Below are 27,618 nucleotides of genomic sequence, written 5' to 3'. Positions count from 1 at the left end.
TGAAAGACCGTTGCGTTGTAGTCAGTTTACTTTATATAAGACTCAGGGAAAACGTGTTTCCTCTACTGGTACTGGTGACACAAGATGGTGATGATGCATGATGTTACTTCGATACGGTCGAAGCGATCACTGAGGTGTTGACAGCGAATGAATCAATCCCGACGTGGTGTTTTGTGATGCCGCTCTGGGTTTGTGTGGCTGTGATCGTACATTGCTGTCTATGAATACCATACGCCAAACTGCTCAGGGCAGCTTAATTTGATTTTTTATGGCCATTTTGGAAAATAGTACATTAAGAGAATATGTGTATATTTTAAGAACATTTAATGCGTGATACGTTCTTTTACATCTTAAATAACAAATGGTTAACCAGGTTTAAAACATATCAACGGAGGCATGACACTTACAACTTTACGAATGACATCTACCTTCATTTTGTGAGTGCGACGTACGTTTCTTGGCAGAATATTGTACCGTTGTCTAGCAAGAATGTAACATGAAGAGTGAGTGAGTTAAAATTTAAAGTCACTTTGACAATATTTCAGCCATATCGTGATTAAATCAAGTTATAATGTAATAGTGAGTGAGTGAGTGAGTGAGTGAGTTATTATTTATCGTCACATCGGCAATATTTCAGCCATATCGTGACGAGAACAATTAATGATTATATCATATATCAATAAAATTAAAACGTGTTGAAGCAGAACAGTAACACTACTAGTATATCACAGAAATCCAGTTAAAACTAGTGATGAAATCTAAAACAGGTTAGCTAGAAATGACAAGACAATGTAAAACCAGGCTATAGAACTGCCGACAACTGAAGTTAGATCACCATACTAGGGACCATAGTGACTTACAGTACATTTGCTTCCTGCATGGACCCTAGCTGGATTTATACCATCCCTTCAGCCGTTAGCAGTTTAGGCACATTTAGCCATACATTAAAAAACCCCACATATTCTACAATTAAAAAGGTTGGATAGATTTAAATTGACTTTGAATGTTTTGGGACTTACGTACCCTCTCAGGGGGACAATAATTTCACAATACTTCAACCCCCTTTGAGGGTACAGCCACTAACAATCTGGGTTTTAAATTTAAACTTCCAATTATAAAATATTTATCTATCTACAAATCAGTTAACAAATCTAATTCTTTTAAAAATGCAATCATTAAATGAGAACTTATATTACTAAAAAGATCCTTCATAGTTCGTGATTTGAAATAGATATCCCTTGTGATGGAATATTCAACACAATCAAGCAGGACATGCTTGACTGTGATTCTTTCATCACAAGGGATACAAAATGGAGAATCCTCACCTTTTAACAGGTATTCATGAGTTTATCTTGTATGGCCAATACGACGTCGTCGCATGATGACCTCTTCAAATCTGGACTCACAACCCAAGTAGGTGTAACCAATATAGGGTTTTATTTCATGTAATTTATTGATACCTACTTGGGTGTCCCACTTCTTCTGCATTAGATCACGGACATAAGATCCGATGACAGCCTTATAATCAGAGTATGGAATAAGAAGTGGTGTCACAGATTTGCCGAGTGCTGCCCTGGCAGCAAGATCGGCCATTGCATTCCCAGAAATGCCAACGTGGCTGGGTAACCAACAGAGGACGATGTCGTATTGGCCAGTTGCAAGATCATTATATAATTCTATAATTTCTATTAAAAGTGGATGTTTACAAGAAAGATTTTTAATCGCCTGAAGGCAAGAAAGAGAGTCAGAAAATATTATATATCGTTTATAATTAGGGTGTCTATTTATGTATTTAAGAGCTGTTAGTATTGCGTTCGCTTCTGCTGTGAAAATTGAAATGTCATTGGGTAATCTGGAAGATATTGTTTTGGACCCAATGACAGTGGCACAAGCCACTGCGCCACCATCCTTAGACCCATCTGTAAATAAGCATTAATATGTATTATATTTACTTTTTAATTGATTATATTCTTGTTTATATTGTAAGTCATTAGTTTCTGATTTTTTAAATTTAGTGAGTGTTAGGTCGACTTGTGGCCTAACTAATTGCCAGGGAGGAGAAGAAAGAAGACGGGAAGGAGATATATTTTCCAGCTCAAAGCCCGCAGTATAAATGAATGGTTTAATCCTGAACCCAAGAGGCGGAACAAGAGAAGATTTCTTGTTGTACAAATCCTCATAAAGAGGATTAAACATACAGTGAAATGCAGGATTAGACTCGTTAGAATATAGTTTGGTAATCTATTGTAATGATAATTTTATACGGCGTTGTGCAAGAGATGGCTCATCGGCCTCGATGTAGAGACTGTCAACAGGAGATGTTCTGAATGACCCAAGACAGAGTCTCAGACCTTGGTGGCTGACAGAATCTAATAGTTTTAAGTTGCTTTTGCAGGCTCTATACTTTAATAATAAATTAACGGTAAATTATTTTTAAAAAACTGTCAGACATTTTAACTATTGAGGACAATGCAATATACGTAACATGAAGAAGAGGGAGTGTATATATACTGAGTGTAATAAAGAAATCAACATAATTAACATAATTGGCAAGGCATGTAAAGCCAGTGAATACACAAAGGGATAAGATGTGGAAGGCAAAGTCGTACGAATGGAAGGGGTCGTTTAGAAAGCAGGAAATGTTTACACAGTTGACTGGGCATGGATGCGGAGTGCATCATAGGCTGAAATATATGAGATATCCTTGATCTCTGTTGATGGTGTGTTTTTGTTGTGAATAGATTCGGTGAGTTTGTGTATACTGAAGTCTGTTGTATTGTTAGCAAGGATATTGTAATCAGGACATGCTCCACATGATGTGAAATACACAATGTCATTTTAGAAAGTGGTGTAACATATGTTATATTTGGGATTACACTTTCTTAGTAAAGTACAGATTCTAGTACGTTTTGGGTTGAGTCCCATCCCTCAGAGTCAGGCACCTAATCGCCAGCACAAAAGTCAAACGCCTAGACCGTCCGAGGGTGTGGATTCGAATCCCGGATGGGACTCAACCCAAAAAGTGCTAGAATCTGTACTTTACTAAGAAAGTGTATCCCAAATATAACATATGTTACATTTGACCACTTTCTAAAATGGCATTGTGTATTTCATAGCTTTCGGCCGTGCCCTTAACACTTATCAGAGGGGTACACAAAGTCCGCAGTCTAGACTACCAGTTGTCCGACTTCTATTCTTGTGGAAGCCGCTGTGGCTGAGCATTCTAGTCGTCTGACTTTGTGTGCTGGCGATTAGGTGCCTGACTCTGAGGGTGTGGGTTCGAATCCCGGATGGGACTCAACCCAAAAAGTACTAGAATCTGTACTTTACTAAGAAAGTGTAATCCCAAATATAACATATGTTCCACAGGATGCGTTTAGGAGACACTTTCCACCAGGCAAACTCTAATTTCTTTCAGGTAATTTCTTACATGAACATTATTATCATTCGTATCATCATGCATAGCTCTGTGAGCGCGTCAATATACTAAGGGATGCTTTTTCCAGGTGCATATTTACATGGAAATGAAGTGTACATAATTCTGTAACTCTGAAAACATCCACACTAAAAGTCACACGTTTTTGTAAATAAACTAAACCCATAAAAGAAACTTCGGATGCGTTACTTTATGTCTCAAACATACCCGTATAGAACGAAGTGGGATGCTAGTGAATAAATTTGATTTTGATTGTAATGAACGTACACTGAAACAGCATTACGGTGCGCTTGGTGCACCCTCCACAATCAACAGTATCGAGATGGGGTCACGATGGGGAGCTTATTCTGTCCCGCGTAGGTACCATCGCATTCACAACGCCAAGGCAATGTTGTCTCATTGACTGCCAAACATCCGCGAACACAGCATCAGGCAGCCTGCGCCATTGACGTTGACGCCTCAAGGCGGGGAAACCTATTCCAAGAGCATTTTGTAGGTTTATTACTGTTTACCTGTATCAGAATGGTATGGTCTTACGCGACCTCTAAACAGTGCGTTACTGGTTGACGTTGAGGTCAAAAATCGGTTACGCAAATGACGTTACACGTCTCCGTCCTGACATTGGGCGATCAGATGGCGTACCTGTTTGATGCACACGTGTCCTCATGTTGTGAATTGTCCGGCTATTGCATCTATTATCATTATAATATATATTATCAATAAAAGTTATGATTGAATCATCAAATATAGCGCCAGCCAATTATATTCACTGCATGGTTTATTGTTATCATAAATGTTCACGTTGTCCCACGTGGACAATGGAATTCTTGCTGGGGATCAAATATGGAAACTGTGTTTACTTTAAAAACTTCGTAGTTTTAACCTGTTATGAATTACTGGTATGGTATTAATACGAATACCCATGTAGTTTATGTTCTATCGCGTATAAATATATCATGTGTGTTTCAGCGTTCTTGATACCTGTTTCATGACCATCACCTGCTGCAATGCCGTCGGTGTATGATGTCTTCAGGCTTGTGACACTGATGTCATTAGGACAAACTGTTTACGCTCAATCAAGGTACGTTACTTGATAACACACAATTGCAAGTACTGATATTATAACTTAGTAGATCGGTTGTTTGTTGTACGAAATGCCATTGGCCAGACACAACAGAGTTACAATGATACATAAACATGTAATAATTTTGAATACGTGCTTTCACGATGTCATGGCGCATTTGACAATGTGAAATTTTATTAGTTTGTTCTATTCTTTTACAACAAGAACGAGTAAGTGTGATTACAAGTAATGCAGTAAAGATATGCAGCACATGTAATGAATTCTATCTTCCATTTACAAATGAGGAAAAGTCTTTGAAATATTTCTATACAATGACATCATCATTCATTCACCAAGTCCGAATCTAAAATGCACTCTCTCTTCAGTTTTAGCGAGATATTTTTGTGCAAATAACAATTACCGCAGTGAGGGCACAAATCCAATCTTTTACCCAAATACATGATGACTTTCGCATGGCCAACAGAGCAGCAATACCATTGCCAATTATTTGGTCAATCCACAGAAAGACAAAAACATGACTGGCAAAACGTCTGTACGTTAACAAAAATGCGAAGTTTTTCCCCAAAAGTATCCCCAAGTTGAAACTATATAGTAAAGCAGGAAACCAAAAACAACAACAGAAAGTTCGAGCAATTCAAACTGTGTTCTACAATGGACTAAGTTCACAAATACTCACAAATCTCTTTAAAGGTAACACTGTGCCAGTAGTAAATAGATTCAGAGGTAATATAACATAACATCAGTGATTATAACAATAAGACAAATGATGGTTGTATTCACCTATCACCTGTGAACACACAAAATGATGGTCTTCCTGTGACTTGAGTTGACTCTCCTTATATACACAAACATAAGTTGCAAGAAACATCTGAAATATTCTGTGCATAAAAGGATGATTCAACTACATTCCAGCACGCTGGTATAAAAAGTGATAGAATAGTGGATAGTGGCTGCTATAAATAGTGGGAAAGTCCCACATTCACAACAGACCATGTTGCTAGAAATGTAGTTGTGACTGCGGACCACATCTCAGATCACATCATCAATAGCCCTCATCACAACGTCATGTTGGACAATGAGAAAATCATGCATACACAATGTCATTAAGTAAGTGATCAAATGTAACAAATGTTATATTTGGGATTACACTTTCTCAGTGAAGTACATATTCCAGTACTGTTTTGGTCCTATCCGGAAATCGAAGCCACACTCTTGGAGTCAAGCAACTATTTGACATCATACAACGATCTTACCCACTCAACCACCGCGACTTTCACAGGAATGGAAGTGGGGCAACTGGTAGTCCAGAACACGTACTTTGTGTACATATAGCATATACGTAAAGCCAAGACAGTTTTTCGTTAATCAAATCCAAAGATTCATCGGCCAAAAGTGTTAACCAGGTAACTGATCATGATGAACAAGTTTTTAGATCGGTCTAAATCATACCTTATTTGATCTAAAGTTTGTAATATTTGGCAAATTCATCAGTTAAGAGTTTTTGAACATAGTGACTTGTTCAGCAGAAAGTCTACTAACCAACTCGTCTTTGAATGTTTAACACGCATAACACACTATTGTACAAACACTAATCATCTTATAATTTTGACAAATGAATTTGAAGTCCTGGTTTGACATGCATGTTGATTTCCAAACTGAAACAGTAAGTTAACCAGAAACCTTCACGGAAAGTAATGTGGTGTTAATCCAAACAAAGAACGAATAATGTCATACAGTTTATGTTAATAAAGTTGCCCAGGTTAACAAACCGACGGAAACTACTGCAAATTAAATACTATGGTAAAGTGAAAAATTCAATAGTGGTACACAATAGAACAGCAGTAATTATCCCATTAATGCCCAAATCTTTTTTCGGAGTAAATATGTTATGATATTATCAGTTACGTTTTCAAATTAACATAATCAAGGCTTATTGTAAGTTAATACTATAATTTTGTCATTTACAGTTGCTGGTGATTTATAGTCCGTTTTTATATTGTATTGTCTTGCATTATAGTATAAGTTTTTAGTTACATGCTAGGTTTATATCTCTATCTGTGATACACTAGTAGTTTTACTGTTCATCGTAAACAGTTTTATAGCTTCTAATATTATTAATTGTTCTCGTAACGATATGGATGAAATACTGCCGATGTGACGACAAATATTAACTCACTCACTCACTATATTTTCATTTAGCGGAGAGAATTGTACTGTCCAATTAATGGGATGGTGGGTACGAATTACAGAATACAGACATGAATAAACCTAGAGGAGAAGATGAACTTTTATTGAAGTGAACTGACAGTTAAAGGTAAACAACTTAGCATCATTATTTGGACTTGCTATTACACTAATCAAACGAACAAAAGTCCATTTCTGGTAGCATGAGAGAGTTCATTTCAAATGCATCTTTGGACAAAGCTTTGATACTGTACAAAGTACCTATCATGGAGATCTACTCCGCATTTGGTGCAGCAAAGCATGTTTTTCATTCCTCTAGATGCACCCTTTCTTGTGCAGGCCAGCTCTGAACTAAGTGATCTAAGTGAGCGAATGGCTGTGCGATACTTCGCAACATTTTTATCTGCACGATCAACTCCTCCCATGGTTTGATTGTAGTGACGGATCACAAAAGGGTTGTTCAGCAGTTACTTGTTTTGACTCAGCTCTCGACCATCTCTTTGCTCTTTGAAGTGGCTGGACACCAAACTGGTGTCTGTGGCTTGGTCATATGACCCTCTGGCTGTGTTTGTCATATATTTGACATTCCTCAAGGGGCATTTCTGAAGACGGTTTGTGCGAATCCAAACGGTTACGATTCAACTGTCATGTTGTCTTAAAATGTCTGCTGTCAAAACTTGACCAATATCGTTCTACGAACGCTACTAATTTGTCGTATGTGAGGGAAAATTGGCAAAGTCATCTTTGGGGGAATGTGCCAAATCAAAAATGCAAAAACAAAATCGTCGCCAATAACTATTATATTCAGATCACAATCCATACCCAGCCACAGTAACATTAGGCGGTTCCTTTGACGTATATTGTTGACTTTATCTGAAATGATCTCGTCAATCGCTGTATACCTTTTCCGTGCCTGAATTCTGGCTTCACGCCACTAAAGGGCGACATCATAATCCCATTTCCAGTAATTGGAAAAACTTCGAATGGCTTGTTGTTGGATTTCATGAACATTTGGTATAATTACGCACGTGGTAAGAGTTCCTGGTATTATATATGAAGATAGATAGTTAACTACAACAACAGGAACGTAGGTTGTTATAATTGACGTTTGTAACGCGTGATAATTGGTAGCAAGGAAGCATATACCTTGCAGGCATGAAGACCCCGTGACATTATCGAACAAGATTATTCTCTTTCTTGCCGGGTTATATTTGAGACATCAAACCTTTCTTAATCCACCTTATAAGTGTTTGACATTCCGACCCATTAATTATGCAACAGCATGGTGTTAACCCTTGAATAAAAGGAATTAGAAATGGATATCGTTTTTGTGTTGATTTTTTCAACGTTGCTTTTTAGTTAGCTCGTTGGAACGATGAAACATGGACCGACTGCAGCACATATCGATATGTTATTGCTTTTATATTACTATTCACATAAAACAAGTTATAATAATATAATAAGCATTCCTATATTTCCAAATGATAAACATTGCTGACATTCAGGTATTGCAACTAGTTGTATAATGTATGTGTGAATTTTAGAAGGAAAGATTTGTGATATTAGTTATGCAAACGAATAACCGTTTTATATTAAATAACATATTACAATGCAGAAAAAGTTACGAAGCTTTCATGAATTATAGCTTATGAACGACTTCGATTTTGTAAAATATTTATTTCCTTACCATTTATGACATTTAGACTGACTTACTCCATGCCAAACTGCTATCTGTCTGTCAAACACAGCAAATCATTTTGAAATATGTATAGCATCATAAGGGATAAATATTTCAATGTAAAAACTGTTAAGGGTCTTTTACAAATGATAAGTTTAATCATTTAATCATTGGTTTTTTAAAAGAAATTGATTTAATTGATGAATTCTGATTAATATTTTTTGTAGATAGACGCATTTTAACCATTGGTAGTTTTGATTAATAACTTAGATTGTTAGTGGCTGTATCCTCCTGAGAGGGTACGTAAGTCCCGAAACATTCAAACGAAATATAAATTTACCAGGTTTGTAAAACGTAGTATTTTTGTAATTTTAAATCATGGCTAACATTCCTACAATTGCCAGCCGCTGAGGGGATGGTGTTAATCCAGCTAAGGTCCATGCAGGTAGCAAATGTACTGTAAGTCCCCATGGTCCCTAGTAGGGTGATTTACCTTCAGTTGTTGGCGATCCATAGCCCATGTTTATATTGTATTGTCCCTAATAGTCATATATTTTTAAGTTAAATGCTAGTTTTAACACCTCAAATTGTGATCTTCTAGCTGTTTTACTGTCCTTTGTGGACAGGTTTTATATTATCTATTGTTAACATATTAACTGTTTTTAGTCACAATATGGCTGAAATATTGCTGTTCTGATCATATCAAGTCGCATGTGTTTAACGCAAGCTTCTTCAGGCGTCCGCGCCAACCCCGAAAGGTGATGTTTGTTGTTGGGCCGCACCTTGTGAACTTGTTCAAATGGCTTTGTCACTCAGTCAGCCAGGAGCTTGCACAGTCTCTGTTGGGGCATATCAGCAAGGGCGAAAAGCCAGAGTTCATGTTTAAACTGAAACTATTGACAAAAGAATAAGTAAGCATGTTAAAAACAATACATATAAATATATTTTACATAATATGTGGACATTAATCGTAGCCGACCCAACTTATGTGTAAGCTTTCCAAAATGTTTGATGTAATTCCCTCAATGATAATCTCAGTTATAAAACGCGTTTCACGTTCAAAAACGTAGTCGGGGTTAAAGTATTGTAAAATTATTGTCCTCCTGAGAGGGTACGAAAGTCCCGAAACTGTGAAAGGAAATTTAAATTTACCAGTTTTTTTAAACCGTAGTATCTTTGTGATTTTAAATCATGGCTAAATTTTCTAACAATCGCCAGTGGCTGAAGGGATGGTGTAAATCCAGCTAGGGTCCATGCAGGTAGCAAAGATACTTTAAGTCCCCATGGTCCTTAGTATGGTGATCTACCTTCAGTTGTTGGCGATCTCTAGCTCATTTTTATTTTGTATTGTCCCTAATAGTCATATATTTTTAAGTTAAATGCTAGTTTTAATACCTCAAATTGTAATATTCTAGATGTTTTACTGTCCTTTGTCGACAGATTTTATAATATTTATTGTTATCATATTAACTGTTTTAGTTACAATATGGCTGAAATATTTCCGATGTGACTATAAATTATAACTCACTCACTCACTCAAAAACGTAGTCAGTGTGACGAGAGAACACTGAGGAAATATCCTGTTAATTACTATTCCTAATGGTTGTTCAGCGTGTCTTTACTGTGCTGCAGCCAGTGTACCTTTGCATAACCAACAAGACAGCAGCAATAAACAAGAAAACATCAATGGCACACACGCCTAAATGATAAGTTTCTAAAAGATGTTTTGGTGACAATTTTGTATACATTTAAAACATTCTAAAGTAGACCGTTAATATATAAGGATACATTATTCAATATTGGCATGATTTCAACACATCTAACTTGTGTGTTGACAGGAACAAAAATATTTGTCCTGCATATTTGACATGTACTTAAAATCCTTGTGTTCAGGGGATTCGTGACAAAATACTTTCAAAAGCAACACCCGTTTATCAAAGTTGATTACAAACACAAAATCGTACATGAAACACTACAATTCACTTTGAGAACAAATGTCATGTTTACCAATTCCTGACATGTATTTTCCAAATGTCATCCCCTAAATCATGCTTAGTTATGATCAAACGCGCAGATCAGATACCAGGGTGCATGTGGCAGGTTGTTTTGGCCGACTGGTACCTCAAACTATTCCATCTCGTGTGTGGACATAACTCTTGATGTTGGTACATCAGCATCCTTTATATACTCTCCCAAAATCGTTTTGTTACAGACATAATAAATGAAAATAATTACCAAATGATGAAACACACGATTCATGCTACCCCTACCCATGCACAATATAAACAGACATCAATCGCCCTTTCAATGCCAGTATAAAACATTGCACAGTCATTAACAATGTCGGTGTCCAACACACTTTGAAAATTGCTTCCCCCTGAAGTTAACTGATTTGAATTCCGATTTCTAATAACATCACGTAATCTAGTGTTGAGGACGTGTTTCAAGGCACGTGTCACACAGCTGGGCTCTGTTTGTTTCCTGCGTGGGAATAATAACTGCTTGCTATACTTTGTTCGTTGTCTTTATTGAATTGCTCTTGTCATATATTTGGAGGTAGCAAAATATACCATAAATGCGCACTGGTGCCCAAGAGAAAATTATGAGCCTTAACAAACTACAGATTGATAACCCGAACCAAACCTCGAGTAACATGCTGGATTATATAAGTTTCTGGATTATATAAGTCATCACCTGTTCAGCCCATTTGTTCAACTACTTTCATCCCAATCTTACAAAGAACTCTTACTCAAGTATATGTGCACTATATATAGCACATTCACGTCTTTGCTTCGACTGACTGACTGAGTTTGGTTTTACGCCGCTTTTAGCAATATTCCAGCAATATCACGGCGGGGGACACCAGAAATGGGCTTCACACATTGTACCCATGTGGGGATTCGAACCCAGGTTTTCGGCGTGACGAGCGAACGCTTTGACCACTAGGCTCCCCCACCACCCCTCTTTTCTTCGAACGAGGATTGCTATGTTCGTGTGTGAATTCCATTAACATGTTGTACACTTCTACCCAGTAAATTCTTATCTAGTTGTACCTGGACATCTATGGTGTATATATTATGTGTGTGTTAAATATGTCTATAACGTGATTAGAATGACGTTAATGAGAAAATCAATTCTGTACTACAATCTATTGAATGAAATTTTTCTTGAAATATATTTTGGAAATACAATTTCATCTATTAATACTATATAATCAAGTTGCATTACCAAAATATCGAGAGGTGTATCATGAGCCCAGCAGGCAAAGATTTCATAAAGGAAATAACGTGCGCAGTAATGTATTACGCATTAATTTAACCTTAAGAAAATCTACATAATTTTGCCATTGTACGTTTATTGTATTACAACGGCGTCGTGCTACATGAATATGTTGTGCATTTCAGGACGGACTTTATCAAAGCACTTCTTGAGGATTATGATAACCGAGTGACCCCAACGTTTGATGAAGGTATTTCTATTTGTCATCATTTCCGTTACCTGCAAGAAAACTCGCCACCTATCGATGAATATGTTTTTCGAAAATACGACAAATCGTTCCGAATGTTCGTAATTAAAAACGCAATACATTTTTTTCGTTTAATATAGTAATTCATTTACAAATATTCAAAAGAATGTCCTTGTTATGCCTAACATCCTTTACAAAGGACACATCAGACACAAGCCAAACTTTCAAAGTTCAAAGTGTGTTAATTTTTTTTTTTTAAATAGCTGTGCTGTTAGGATAAGCATTAAATGCTGTTGTAAATGATTTAAGGAAACCGAGTGTAATTAACATCACATACATATATAATCAAACTGGATCCCGTATCTTCGCTCTTGTATTGGCAAATGTGAAATAGACATTTTTTGTTGTTGTTGTTTCAATTGCACTTTAAATTCACGCTTTTCCATCACATGGGATAAATATTTCAATGTCAAAACAATGAAGGATCTTTTTTATAATGTTGATTATCATTTAATTATTGAATTTTAAACGAAATTGCATTGATTGATCAATTCTGAGAAATATGTTTTGTAGATGGATATTTTTTGTAGATGTGAGTAGTTTTAGTTTTACACAACACTCAGCAATATTCCAGCTATATGGCGTCGGTCTGTTAATAATCGAGTCTGGACCAGACAAGCCAGTGATCAACAGCATGAGCATCGATCTGCGCAATTGGGAACCGATGACATGTGTCAACCAAGTCAGCGAGCCTGACCACCCGATCCCGTTAGTCGCCTCTTACGACAAGCAAAGTTGCCTTTTATGGCAAGCGGTTGCTGAAGACCTATTCTACCCCGGATCTTCACGGGTCTTTTATAATTGGAAGTATAAATAAGTAACTGAGGTTGTTAGTGGCTGTATCGTCAAGGGGGTTAAAGTATTGTAAAATTATTGTCCTCCTGAGAAGATACGTAAGTCCCAAAACATTCCAAGTCAATTTAATCTCCCCACTCTTTTTTTAGTCGTAGAATATGTGTCGTTTTAATGTATTGCTAGATTTGTCTAAATTGCTAACAGCTGAAGGGATGGTGTAAATCCAGCTAGGGTCCACGCAGGACGCAAAAGTACTGTAAGCCCCCATGGTCCCTAGCATGGTGATCTAACTTCAGTTGTTGGCAATATATAGCCTGTTTTTATATTGTATTGCCATCTATAGTTAAAATGTTTAGCGTTAATTACTAGTTTTAAATTGAAATCTGTGATAAACCAGTTGTTTTACTGTTATTCTCTGATATTTCTTTTTTATAATTTACCTTATTTATTATAAAATTATATCTTGTTTGTAGTCACGACATGGCTGAAATATTGCCGATGTGACTTAATATCTTAACTCACTCATTCACATTAAGATCACGCATGGAAATAATTTGAAAATATTAGGGGAACATCCTAGAAATGTTACGTGATGTCACATCTTAACAAAATGATGCTAATGGCGCTTTTAAAATGAAAGAGGTTTAATTCCCTTTGAAACGGGAGCAAGCGATTCCTCATGTAATTCCCCGGCGTGATATCGCTGGAATATTGCTAAAAACACGTAAAACTAAACTGACATTCTCACTCACTCACCAGTATTGTTGGCACTTTGGCGGGATATGGGTTTTCACAAGGAGTACAGGCATGTTTGTATATTCATGTTGGGTATATGTTGGGTTAATATCTAAATCGCCAATACTGTCAATATACATGTCAATATACTGTCAACATCAGCGACGGTATGGACGGTTGGCCATTGTATATGAGGTGCTGGATACTGCAGGGCTGCCTGGCAGTCAGTATATGGTTTGGATTCTTGTTGTAACGGGACTTGACCCTCGGACAGCTGCGAATCAGGTTTGCTGATGATCGCCTCTGTGATGCTGCCTGGACGTTGCTGCACTATCATGAAAAGCCAAGAAACATACTGAATGTGGCCGTGGAAACCCAGGAAAACGTGTTTCTGGTATGCGAATTGCGGCAAGAATTTTCATTTAGATAAACACCAAGTGATGAATTATGTAATCAGAACTCAGTAACGTCTCAAGATCGTAGGGTGTCACAACAGTCAGACACAACAGTGAAACAGGGACATCTGACTCAGGTTTGCATTCGACGATCGTTGTTGAATGTCCGATTACCATAGTTTTTGTCAGATGACTGACCAAAACGCCCTACTGTCCATCACGTCATTTATCACGAAACTTACTCATTACTATCCGCCTCCTATTCTCAAGACGATTCCGGACACGACGAAGCATACTCCCAATCAAACGTACAATATCAGCTTGGTTCATTTCATCCTATTCTTCCTGTAGGGCAGCACCAAGACCAAGTAGTCTGTGGCTATTGACGGAGAAACACAAAAAGTAATATGTCGCCGTGCAAGGATATATCCCAGACATGTTCGAGAGGTGACAAGTTTGGACTGGGTGCTGGTCATGGCAACGTGGTAATGTTCTGGTGGAGGTACTCAGTGACAATACGACCCGTGGGTGGTCTTTCGTTGTCATCCTGAGACAGAAAACGACGTCCATCTCGAAGCTCAAATGGCACCACGCGTGCCTCCAGGATGGTGTTACGCTGGTACTGTGATGATCCGTCTGTCGTGGGATAACACATGGACGTCGGGCATGCAGGTTCCATTTGTGTAGCTGATTACGAATCCTATGTCCACTCATTCTAACACATGTAGTTCTTGAAGATCATCTCCAATGTGTCACGTCTTGTGCATGAACTATGGGAATTTGACAAAATGTAGTATATACTTATACTCTCTGGGGTCTTAATTTTAGAATACGTTCAACTGTCACAGTCACAAAACACCAACACCACTAAAAACCTTACTGTCAGAACATGGAATGCTATATTGTTTTGCATTATGACAAAACAATTTCCAAATACAAATAATGCATCAGCACCTATATCCAATACTTGTTATGTGTTTTTTCTATGTCCTGTGGTCAGATCAATCAAACATTAAAAGGCTTGCGAACAGTATTATGAAGTAGATTGTGCGCGTGTGTGCGTGTGTGTGTGTGCGTGTGTGTGTGTGTGTGTGTGTGTGTGTGTGTTTTATGTGTTCTTTACAGTAAAACAATAAGTATGTTTGAAGCCAAAACCCAACGCGAAGTTCACATTCAGAAAACAGTTGGAACAGTTTAAGTCATTGGCTGCTGCACTCGTCTTCCCAGCTCATTTCAACAGTGTTCGATCAGGTTCAAGTCTGAGGAAAGGGAAGGCCAGTCAATACCAATATCGGCGTTCTGCGTGTCAGAACTGCAGTATGGGGCGTTATCTTTGTCATGTTGACAGTCCAGGACAATGTAACTGCATGAATAGCAGAAGGACTGGATCAAAACATGGTCCTGATTCTGCATGACAGTAAGATTCTTCTGGACGATAGTCGCGATCAACCATTGCCACAAAATGCTTCCCAAACATTACTTTGTCACTTTCAATGCGGAATGACGTAACGTGATTTGTACGTCATCTTGGTTCCCTGTAACGATGCCCGTTTGTTTACACTAATGCATTTTCTGACGACTACAGGGATCGTTCGTGCAAAGGCTGTACACTCATGATGCCGATTTGCGAGATGCAAAGTCGCTATTTAAATAGAGCGTTTTCCTGTTCAGTAATGTATGTGTGCTTGCATTCCGATACGCGTGCGATCGTGTTTCACGCATTCGGACAACATTTTCACATCGGTCGCCATAGCCACGTTAAACCGCCTACATGTCATTGTCGTGTGTATGGCACATGAAGAAACTAAAAGGATAACACACGCACGCACGCACGCACGCACACACACGCACGCACACACACACACACTCCCTCAAATTAATACAAGTTATGTCGGTGTTAACATTTTAATTTTGAGAAGTATATTCCCCGCTCTGAAGCCCACATCTCTGAAGTGATGTTTGACAAAAGTATGAAAAAAGTGAAAATATTTAACACATATACTGTAAGCGAGTGCTTTGCATACATTGGTTGTGTAAATCCACCACATGATCACAATACCATTTTGCATTTCTAGGCACGCCAACTGAGGTTGATGTTTCACTATTCATCAACAACATCGACTCCATAAGTGAACAGACAATGGTAAGGTACAGTTTAAAGTTAGTTCCACTACAGTACTTTTCTACCTCTTGATATTTACACTGCTATTTATACTTTGATTCTCTTTTACGGACTGAATATACCTATTTTCCAATCTCGCTTTCAGGAATTTAGTCTAAATGCCTTCGTAGTCCAAGAATGGAAAGACAAACGCTTGGAGTTCCTGGGCCTTATAGATGCTGAATATTTGGAACTGGACACGAAACTAATGGACGGCGTGTGGGTACCTGATCTGTACTTCTCTAACGAGAAGCGAGCGTCCTTCCACTCTGTGACCGTACCCAACAAAATGCTACACTTGTATAGTGACGGCCACGTAGTTTACAAACTAAGGTAGACATTGAATGTTTTTGTATTACTATATACTATATCATGTGGACAATTGTATTACTATATACTAAATCATGTGGACAACTGAAAATATATACAGTACTACATCATGTGGACAACTGTATTACTATATACAACATCATGTGGACAATTGTATTACTATATACTACATCATGGACAACTGTATTACTATATACTACGTCATGTGGACAATTGTATTACTATATACTAAATCATGTTGACAATTGTATTACTATATACTAGATCATGTGGACAATTGTATTACTATATACTACATCATTTGGACAATAACATGTCATACAATGTGTAGGTAAAGTTGACAGAGGACACTCTTTGTCACTTTGAAAGCGTTACGTTGTTGCTTATGAATAAGAGACTACACGAATGGTACTTTGTTGCACCACGAGGCGAGATCACCCTGAGCCCTGTGGAACGTGATTATTATGGTTCATTATCATGGTGCGGGTTTGCACTGAATACATACTGGGTATCTGTAGTTATTGATGGTGTTCGCGAAAAAGTTGAGGGTATCTTGTGAAGAATTTCACCTTGATATTAGTTAGCATTATCATAAAGAAACCCTCTTGAGCTGATATTCTTTGAAATTGTAATGATGTATAAACTATCATGCAGAGCTGACTTGTCTCGATATTCTAAAATTCATACAACACTTTCACCTCATGTGTTATACAGCATGGCATACTTATATCCAGAACTGAGAGAAGAATTGCAGTATGTAATAAGGATTGGAAACGGAAGCAAAATTTCAAAAGAATGTAAAAAATGTAATACCTTTGCTAATGATTACTATGACCATGTTATCCTAAACTGTGGATATCTACTTTCAGAGAGAGATGTATTCTTCTCAACTGTAATAGATAATCTTGATGTTGAAATGTATATCAAAGTAGAGATGATGGAAGAGCATGACGTGCTGGCATTCTTTCTTGGGGCCAATAACAATTATATTCATGAAATAACATGGCATTTTACTATTATAGAATTCTTAAAGTATTGGTATATACTAGAAGATATCCTCAATCACTTGTGGTAATAATCTAACCAATACCTGACTGTTAATAACCTGTATATATTTGGGGAAATATTACCATATTATTCTATGTATGTACATGTATGTATGTGTGTTTATGTTTGTTGAGTATTCTGTTCCTTGATTATATAATTACATAACCATAATGTTTTGAGGATCTTCGGACCTATCTGGAGGAAATAAAGACATTCATTTATTCATTCATGATCAAGTATAAACAGTGGTCATCTGGCAAGAAGCTATGACCTTCAATAAAAAGCGAGCCCCTTTATTCCAGTACCAAGTTTAAGTTGACGTCGGGCATATTCCCCAGTTTTAGAAAGCAGGGACCGTCATTACAATTAAATAACCTATTTGTGTTATATACCAATGTTGTATATACACGCTCATCTGCTATGCCTGCATCCATAGGGTGTCCCTGACAGCATCCTGCCCAATGCAGTTGCAGAAGTACCCCATGGATTCCCAGATGTGCTCCTTGCTGGTTCAAAGCTGTGAGTACTTGTTGGAAATATTACACGATGTTATGATTACACTGCACGATGGCTAATCACTGCTTAGGTAATTATTGTGTTTGGTCTGACTTCACTTAAACTGATATAAGTAAGAGACGCGGTACCTTAACTCACTAAATATGTGTAAATAAATGGAAGACAATCTGCATTTTGTTGAGGTGATTTTCCTTTTGTCTCCAGTTGCCTTTTCCAAGAGAAGTCTGATGTTCAAATGGAAGGATGAGGACCCTGTCAAGCGACGGATGAAACTGCAGCTGCCTCAGTTTAGCTTGAGAGATATAGAAACCCGCAACTGCACAGAAGAGGATGAAAACGGTACGCGCGGCTACGACCAAGATAAGCAGTGTTAATGTTGTTTTGTCGAATTCGAAAAACTTTTATAGGTTTGAATATCGCATTCAAAACAAATCATAAGAAGTCTCTGCAGTAAGACGAGTCTGTTGTACGATTCCGACCCAATATACAAGACAGCGCGAATTTCATGAGTTTTAGATTGTTTAAAAGAAACGCAACATTTTAGATATCCGACAGAATTTTGCTGATATTCATACAAAAATGATATTTTCCAAATATTAATTTGTCATGTCGGCATGCATCTGGAGTGATTTGTACGTGTAGAATAAATACGACCAAAAAGTGGGAAAACACAAACACGGCCAAACACACCTACATGAAATGGACATGCGACATGAATTGTTTGGGCTAGGAAAACGGTTTCTTATTTGTCTGTTACTGTGAGTGAATGGCTTGGCTTTTCCACGTATCGCCAATCAACATTAAAAGACTATGGGACCGGTTATCTCCCAACTGACAGACACCCATTTGACAGACAGGCGATTGACAGACACTGAACTAGAAGGTTAATTAGGCTAACACCTTCGGGTATAATGGAACCGTTATCAGACGTAGGGGCCAACACGTGAGCGCAGGACAGGTTCATACGGGTTCGTCACTTACGTGATCGACTCATGAGAAATCTAGATAAGCATAGAATGACAAATGGATAGTATATATATCCCAAGTTTGAAAGGAAATTTGAACCTTGCTTGTACACGTGTTGCTATATTAGCCACAAAAAGAAACTGTGTACATAAGAAATCAAAATATATCTTGGAACCACATGTGTAATCAGTAACTTGAATTGAACACATATGCCTACGTTTCGTGACCTCAGTGGGCACATGCAACACGTTGCTGCATCTCCATAAACTGGTTGGAGCACACATATGTCAAAAGCTGACGTCAGTTTGGCACGCTTCATTTGACGTTTAATCGTTCAAAACCTTCAACGGCAAATGAACGGCCCCACATACCATTGGGATGGTCCGTCACTTAGCTGCGCATTTCCCCAAATCCCCCAAGCACAAGTTACGCACTGTCCAGACGCTATGAAAATAGTAATAAGATTGCCGATCGTGCACGCGTTACAACGTCAAGACAGGTCAATGTAGATACAGGTAACTCCGGCAAAGGTTCCAGACTGCAGTTACCACTGCTCATACCATTCCCCACATCGCAACAGCCGTACTTGGGTTGTCATAGATTTGAGGAGGTCATCATGTGACGATGTCGCAGTTTATGCTCACAAATATTTGTTTAGAGGTGAAGATCTTCCGTTTGTATTCCTTGTGATGAGAGAGTCTGTTAATCCTGTCCTGTTTAATCATAAGGGATTTTTTTTTCAATGTGAAGACAGTTAAGGATCATTTTACCACTGTTTATGTCCATTTAATTATTGTTTTTTAAAAGAAATTGATTTAATTGATGAATTTTTATTAATATGTTCTGTAGATAGATGTATTTGTAATGGTTGGTAGTTCAAATTAGTAACTTAGATTGTTAGTGGCTGTACCCTCAAAGGGGGGTTAACGTATTAAAACATTATTGTCCTCCTGAGAGGGTACGTAAGTCCCGAAACATTTAAAGTAAATTTCAACTTACCAGATTCTTTAAGCGTAGTATTTTGTGTATTTTAATTTATGGCTAAATTCGACTGTAATCGCCAGCGGTTGAAGGGATGATATAAATCCAGCTAGGGTCCATGCAGGTGGCAAAAGTACTGTAAGTCCCCATGGTCCCTAGTATGGTGATCTACCTTCAGTTGTTGGCGATCAATAGCCCATTTTTACATTGTATTGTCCAAAACTAGTTTTCTACTATTGAAGATATGTGCTAGCTAGTTTAAACTCATTTTGTGATAATCTAGCAATTTTACTGTCCCTCGTTGATAGGGTTTTATATATCATATTGTATGCATGTATTATGAATTTAGAACTAGTGTTAGTCACGATATGGCTGAATTATTGCCGACTGAAATTGTGACTTTAAATCTTAACTCACTCACTCACTCACTCACTCGAAACAGCCAGGAACCGTTTACTTCATTATGGGATACGACCACATCGTCCCGTCCCTGTCCTGAGAAAACCGTCAAAGGAAGTGCCGAAATCATGTCGTCCACCTTGGTTGTGGTGGAGGACTGTTGACATTACAGACGAGTACCGATTTACCGCGTATAATGATGATCGTTATGCTCAAGCCTATCTTATGGAGAAGAACTCTTTTGGGGGATTTTCATGTTGAGTTCAGGTGAGATAAGTACAGAGAACACCTTCAGTTGTTGTTCAGAGAAATTTGACAGGTGTGGGCTCAGATTCTCGGCCCAGTAACAATTCCGTGTCTTCAAGGTCATGACCAAGGATTGCCATTCAAACAGGACAATGCCCGCCACACGACTTGGGTTGCTTTCTATGGCTTTTCTACAACAGCGCAATGTTCAGGTATTGCCTTGGCCTATAGATTCACAGGATGCCTCACCTTTTGAGCATATGTGGGTTGAAATCGAGCGTGTACCAAATCCGCAAGATAACGTCAGTAATGTGGCGGCAGAGTTGCAGTGAATATGACAATCCCTCCCACACGCCTCCCATGCCCATTTGATAGGCTATGCGTTGCTATGCATTGCTCTCTCGCTGCTCACAGTGGGCATTGCTGTTATTGAGATTGTGACTTTGTTGCTTGACTCCTGACCCGCATTTGGACTCGTAACGTCAATATCATCTCATTTTGTTCTGTCGTCTTCATATGATCTGAGTATCCACCTAATAAAGTTAACATGAAAATTTTTCATTGTTGTTATATTATCAAATTTAGAAGGAATTTAACAATGCACAAAGTAACTACGTTTTAAAGATTGTTTTGATCCAAGGTTACCACATTGTGGCTGGAACTAATCATTCCCCCTATTCCAGCGTCTGGTACAACACCTGGCGGAAGTTTAACACAATACAACTTTACACACAACTGAGCAATAATTCCCGTAGGAATAATGTAGAAAGATCAAAACACTTTTAAAAACGCCAATTCCATTTTGTTGCGTTCAGTATTGACCGTCTTCAAGACATCTCGATGTGAATATGCTACGTGCTTATTTGTAAATGAACTATTTCGATACAGCTTGAACTATGTCAAAACGTGATATGGATGATTATTTTTATTCCCTTCAAGCAACCTGGCAATGAGGTCAGGCTTTCTCTTATACGTACAAGCTTTTCTAATGTGAAGGTTTAAATGTTGGTTTATTGTATTCACGGCCTCATTAACACACTGCTATCACATTATGGGCGATGTGAGGTTTTTCCCAATTCAATTTCATCCACCAGCCTTGGAAAATAATCCGTCCACCATTGAGTACAAAGAAACACGCCCCAGCAGTATTGTCAGCGAGGGAGCAATACAGACTGTGCTGTACAGGCACTGTCAGCTAAGCGTTACGTCGTGCATGTGTACGCCGGTAAACATCCACTTTTCAAAATAAAACTAGAGATAGATCTCGTTCCACATACAATGAATTTCCTACTCTGTTGTAATTTGTAGTTTGAATGAGTTCTGAGGTACCCGCGAGAAACCATATGCCTGTCGTTATTTCAGGATCATAACGTTCAGTTTTTGCTCTTCGTCTTCTAAGTCGATAGCTCTTGCATGTTATACTTTACAAATGAAATATTCTTTCACTTTTGAGCTACACAAAAATATCAAGATTATTTTTTCGATGAGATGAAAACGATTCCTTAAAGAAGCACACAATCACTCACTGCCATTGATCACATTACACATGTACAGTAGGATATGCATAATCGTATTAGTAGCAAATAAATTTCATTAGGTACAATATTCCATCACATATTTCCAACAGTAGATACACGTCTTTAGATATTCCTGGCAGTCACATTATTTAATCCAAAATCTTGATATATTTCATTGATATTGATTGGTAATGTAATCACTACATTACAGCAACAAAAACATTGTGTTAGGCTTTGAGTGTTCAAGCTTCTGCTCTCAAGTTACCTGTTACGGTGAACCTGATTATTTTCATGGTGGAGGCAGTCTAGCATTCCCTATCAACCCTCTTCGCAACTCGTCTCCCTTATTGGAGGTTTGCTCTTTATACGTCTGCACTTAGGCAGAGACAAGCCCTTTGGGAAATCAACATGTATAAGTCACAGAGACGCTTCACATTAGAAGCAGAGCACTGTGTTGGCAATGTTTACATCACTCAGGCTTGACATTGATCAGGTGGCACAAAATAGCACCGCAGTTTTGTTGTTTTCACTTTATTACGACCCTATCATAATAGGCTAAATGGAATTTTGCGTTTAGAACCATTTTACAATAATTGGAGATAAATACAATACTGTCATGAACTATTATAATTCATCACCTCTTTTGAAATGAGTGCATTTTAGAATGATGGTAATTGATTTACAGACATATTATTTAACACTATGCCGAGATACTGTTTTGTCTTTGAAGCCTTTGATTTAAGTTAGGCTAAGAAAGTTACAGTAAGAAAAGAAAAACATCAATATGACGTCCTTTACGAATTGAGAACACTTCGAAACATTGATAATATGACAAAATGAGATGAGGAACTTGAACCTGTTGAAGGCTCATTGACATACCTCCAGTATGCAATGTTACCGAATATAGTCAACAATTTGACAGTTCTACAGAATTTGAAAGATTATGTGTTATATTTTCATTTCAGGTAATTTCACGTGTATAGCAGTTGACTTCCTTCTGCACAGGCACATTGGTTTCTATATGATACAGATCTACATTCCCAGCATGCTGATCGTTCTGCTGTCCTGGGTGTCTTTCTGGCTTAATGTGGACGCTGTCCCCGCACGCATCTCTCTCGGTATTCTTACTGTCCTTACCATGACAACACAGAAGTCTATGGCCATTTCATCTCTACCCCGGGTTTCCTATGTGAAAGCGATCGATGTGTGGATGGCAGCTTGTCTTTGCTTTGTTTTTGCGTCTTTGCTAGAATTTGCTCTGGTAAATGTCATGGACAGACGACAGGTGAAGCGCCGTCAAGCACCAAAGGACATCTCACTGGACATTGTGGAAAAGTCTCCACTGAGGGTAAAAAACATAATAGTGTTGTAATCATAACTGTTTCTCAACAGATTTGTGCTTCAAATATGTTTCGTTTTACGGTAAAGATTTAAAAAACTGCGTATTTGGCCTTCGCTAATGGTTGTAATACAAAGAGCTCGTTTTCTATGGTGACCCATGTGGTTATAACTGAAACAAAAAGTTTGTGACTTTATGTCTGAAGTATATGTACAATTTTGTTGCAGCATGGAAACAGTGAACCAGTATCCAAGTGGGTCCAAGATCCCTCGGGGGCAGCCAGAGCAAAGAATGTGGACAATGTGTCGCGTGTGTTTTTTCCTGGCGCTTTCATCGTCTTCTGTGCTGTATACTGGATGGCCTATAGCTTGTAGATGGTACACATAATGGGCTAGTCGTGTAGTACAATTATATTAGAGGCAAGTTAAGCGACACGTGATGTCTCAGCCAGTAGTATTATTAGATGTAATGCAGATGTTGTTTTGCAATATCTCACTTTGTTTGCACTTAGAAAACACTGATACACTTCTTAAATGCATTTTATGACACTTGGTTGTTGCGGGCATTTATTTATGAAAAGCAAAAGCAACTGTGGGTTTGCCACTATATACATTGCTGCTTTGCACCTGCATTGCTCTATTTTGGATATTTCACGACAATATTGATTCATTCACATTGGCGATTATCTTGACATTACTGCAATTGGTTATTGCTGCTTCACAACAGACTAGTGTTTTCAGTTTAACTTGAACAACCCGGGAGACTTATCCTTTTTATAAATATTTTTTTACCCACATCTACACATTCGAATTTCGCACTAGATTTTCAGATAAATGGATATTATGAACATGTCGGCGTTTCTTATAATAATATCATCCTGAAACATGATAGCAATTTACACCCGCACTTGAAACATACACATCATGGCCAAATTCTATTCTGCCAAAGGCTCACGTGCTGGTTTCAGCATCACGTATTCCCCATGGCTGAGACCTCATATGAGTCAGTCATGAGAGACATACACATTGTGTGTTTACACATGTAATGAAATATTTGATACCGCCAAAAGTCATGTAAATGTCACCTTTAAGTGTTATAACGTAATGAGTGACACCATGTCCTTCAACCCTAACAGTAATGCCCACCCATATACACATGGAAGAAAGTATCGCAACACCTCTGATTTCTGAACCCATATAAACCATTTATGTTCATGTCATAATTATGTTTGTTTGTATGATTATTTGGACCTTTCGATTTTAGATTTCATGTGCATGCGAATAACCATAATTAAGCAAATACCACGTTTCAGTCAACTGTTATTTCCGCTCGATAACATGGAAAATCAATTGATTTCGTTGTTGATAAGCAACTACGGGGCCTCCTTAACTGACAACTGCTCAAAGATGGCACGTTATTAGTATGCGGTATGCAGGCGTGTAACTGAGGGTTCATTGTAAGAGATGTTGTTTGTCATCAATCAACTATCATCAGCAAGCTAATGACGTGGAGGACATTCAGCGTTCAGGGCGATCATGAGCGATCACTCCTAAGGAGGATACATCAGTTCTTCCGGAGTCCACGTCGTCGTTTGTCCAACAGAACGGTCCGAAATCGACCGAACTCGGCGGAGTATAGAGCCAGACAACCAATCAGACGTCGGTTCTTATCCCGAAAGCACAAAGCAGCACGACTAGCTTGGTGTCAAGCTCAATGTCACAGGAATTTGAAGTCATTGGGAAGAGTCACCTGGTCGGACTAAAATCGATTTCCTCTTTTCACGTACAAATAAACACTGCATATACAAAAGGAAATATTTTGGAGCAAGTACCGTTTGGCGGGGGATCGTTGATGGTGTCGGGGTGCCTTTTACGTGACTATAAATTTGACCTTGAGACGATCAGACACAATCTGAATGGACAACGGTACGTCACTGACATCCTAAATAAGGTTCTTTTACCACATTCACCATCCTGTGAACACAAGGCCAGTTGCTTGTTTACATTGTGCACGTGCACGTTGGGGATTTCTTTCGTCAAGAGGTGATAGCAACGTCCGCCATGAGTCCACCTATCAGTCCCACAGAGCATGTTTGGGACATTATGTGTCGAGGAATATGCCAGAGAGATCCTCGAGTATTGAAACAAGCAGTCAATCAAGAATGGACCCCAAGACCTCAAATTCAACGTCGGATACAGCCAATGACGAGGAGGGTCAGTAAAAAAGTTATTGCAGTTGGCGGATGTTACAATCGATATTTATTGACATTGTGCTTGGTTATTATCCCCCGCAATGCGTTTTGCGGGGGGAATTAAAATGGACTCCGTCCGTGCGTGCGTGCGTCCGTCCGTCCGTCCGTGCACATTTGTCTTTTCCGGAGCAGAACTCTAAAACTGTTCAATATTTCTTCACCAAACTTGGCACATAGATAGATCTGGTGGTGTACTGGTGCCTTTTGGTAGTTTTGGAATTCTGAATAAAACATTTTTGGCGTTTCCATGGCAAAAAGTTCGACTTAGCCTGAAATTGGTGGTAGTGCACTTTTCCGGAGCAGAACTCTAAAACCGTTAACTATTTCTTCACCAAACTTGGCACATAGATAGATCAGGTGGTGTACTGGTGCCTTTTGGTAGTTTTGGAATTCTGAATAAAATATTTTTGGCATTTCCATGGCACAATGGCAACAAATTTGACTTAGCCTGAAATTGGTGGTTGTGCTCTTTTCCGGAGGTGAACTCTAAAACCGTTAACTATTTCTTCACTAAACTTGGCACATAGATTGGTCTGGTGGTGTACTGGTGCCTTTTGGTAGTTTTGGAATTATGAATAAAATATTTTTTGGCGTTTCCATGGCAACAAGTTGACTTAGCCGAAATTGGTGGTAGTGCTCTTTCCCGGAGCAGAACTCGAAAACTGTTCACTATTTCTTCACCAAACTGGAAACATAGATAGATCTGGTGGTGTACAGGTGCCTTTTGGTAGTTTTGAAATTTTGAATAAAATATTTTTGGCTTTTCCGTGGCAACAAGTTGACTTAGCCTGAAATTGGTGGTAGTGCACTTTTCCGGAGCTAAATTCTAAAACCCTTCACTATTTCTTCACCAAACTTGACGCATAGATAGATCTGGTGGTGTACTGGTTCCTTTTTGGTAGTTTTGGAATTGGTGATAGTGCTCCTTTCTGGAGCAGAACTTTAAAAACCTTTCAATACTCTCCTTCCACTTTTCTATAATACACACCTAAATATTTGACATAATCATGAAGAGTATTTTGCCATTGCGGGGGATATTGATGACTTTGTCTTCTTGTTGATATTTGTGTGAGTACTTGAGGATTGTATTCCAGAATCTTGGAAACGTAACGTTAACGCCAAAAGACGATGGTTAACAGCACTACAAAATGAGTCATTTGTTTTCCTTTTGTTTCTCTGAATAAAATACAGTTTATCATTCTTTTGCGTTTAGATTTACCATATAATTACCTTGGATGTCAGCTTATCCAGATAGTAGTTAAATTGAGGTTTATATAAGTTCCCGTGAAGATCCGGGGTAGCATAGGTCTTCAGCAACCCATACTTGACATAAAAGGCGACTATGCTTGTCGTAAGAGGCGACTAACGGGATCGGGCGGTCAGGCTCGCTGACTTGGTTGACACATGTCATCGGTTCCCAATTGCGCATATCGATACTCATGCTGTTGATCACTGGATTGTCTGGTCCAGACTCGATTATTTACAGGCCGCCGCCATATAGCTGGAACATTGCTGAGTGCGGTGTAAACTAAACTCACTCACTCACTATATAAGTTCCTTTGACGTTAACATAGTGATACTCTGATAAATATGGGGTGTCCATGTCTATAGATCAATTTTATACAAAATATTCTGAAGTGAAAGCGTTCTATAATTTTTTAAGCTGAACATGTACACCATTCGTGACGGTCTACCGCAAACCACGTTTTGTTATGATTGTCAATGAACAAGTATAATTACGAGGAAATAAATCCAACATATTTCTGAGCTGCAAATGGTATTTTATCATGTTTACCACATCATACTACATACACATACACACATTTGCTGGAAAAGGTGTTTGTCGATAACTATTGCCTGCCCGAGTGAGTGAGTTTATTTTCTATAATTCAAATAAAATCTTGTCAGTAAAAGACATGAACACAAACGGTAACATATCTCACAATTTTATATCGTACAGAAAGCCGAATACTACAAACGTATACCGAACAAAACGACAAAATTTAATTCAGTTTATAGATGGCAAACAATC

The 27,618-nt window shown here is 38.3% G+C and overlaps 1 protein-coding gene across 2 annotated transcripts in view; it reads left to right on the top strand.

Annotated features, from left to right (window-relative positions):
• LOC124254067 (glycine receptor subunit alpha-2-like) overlaps nt 1–25,686 on the top strand; it is a 41,068-nt gene extending 15,382 nt beyond the window's left edge. For both annotated transcript variants that reach the window (XM_046687917.1, XM_046687919.1), the window contains exons 2-9: nt 4,406–4,517; nt 11,787–11,851; nt 15,909–15,976; nt 16,101–16,327; nt 17,808–17,890; nt 18,092–18,226; nt 22,962–23,344; nt 23,563–25,686. In XM_046687917.1, coding sequence (XP_046543873.1) covers nt 4,444–4,517; nt 11,787–11,851; nt 15,909–15,976; nt 16,101–16,327; nt 17,808–17,890; nt 18,092–18,226; nt 22,962–23,344; nt 23,563–23,709 — 1,182 coding nt within the window. In that variant the 5' untranslated portion in view covers nt 4,406–4,443 and the 3' untranslated portion in view covers nt 23,710–25,686. The remainder of the gene's footprint in view (nt 1–4,405; nt 4,518–11,786; nt 11,852–15,908; nt 15,977–16,100; nt 16,328–17,807; nt 17,891–18,091; nt 18,227–22,961; nt 23,345–23,562) is intronic.
• Nucleotides 25,687–27,618: the final 1,932 nt, after the last annotated feature.

Source organism: Haliotis rubra, unplaced genomic scaffold (assembly GCF_003918875.1).
Source record: "Haliotis rubra isolate DU_JTF1 unplaced genomic scaffold, ASM391887v1 Scf561, whole genome shotgun sequence".
Taxonomy (NCBI): Eukaryota; Metazoa; Mollusca; class Gastropoda; order Lepetellida; family Haliotidae; genus Haliotis; species Haliotis rubra.
Note: the sequence above shows the minus strand (reverse complement) of the source record. Positions and strands in the feature narration are given on the sequence as shown.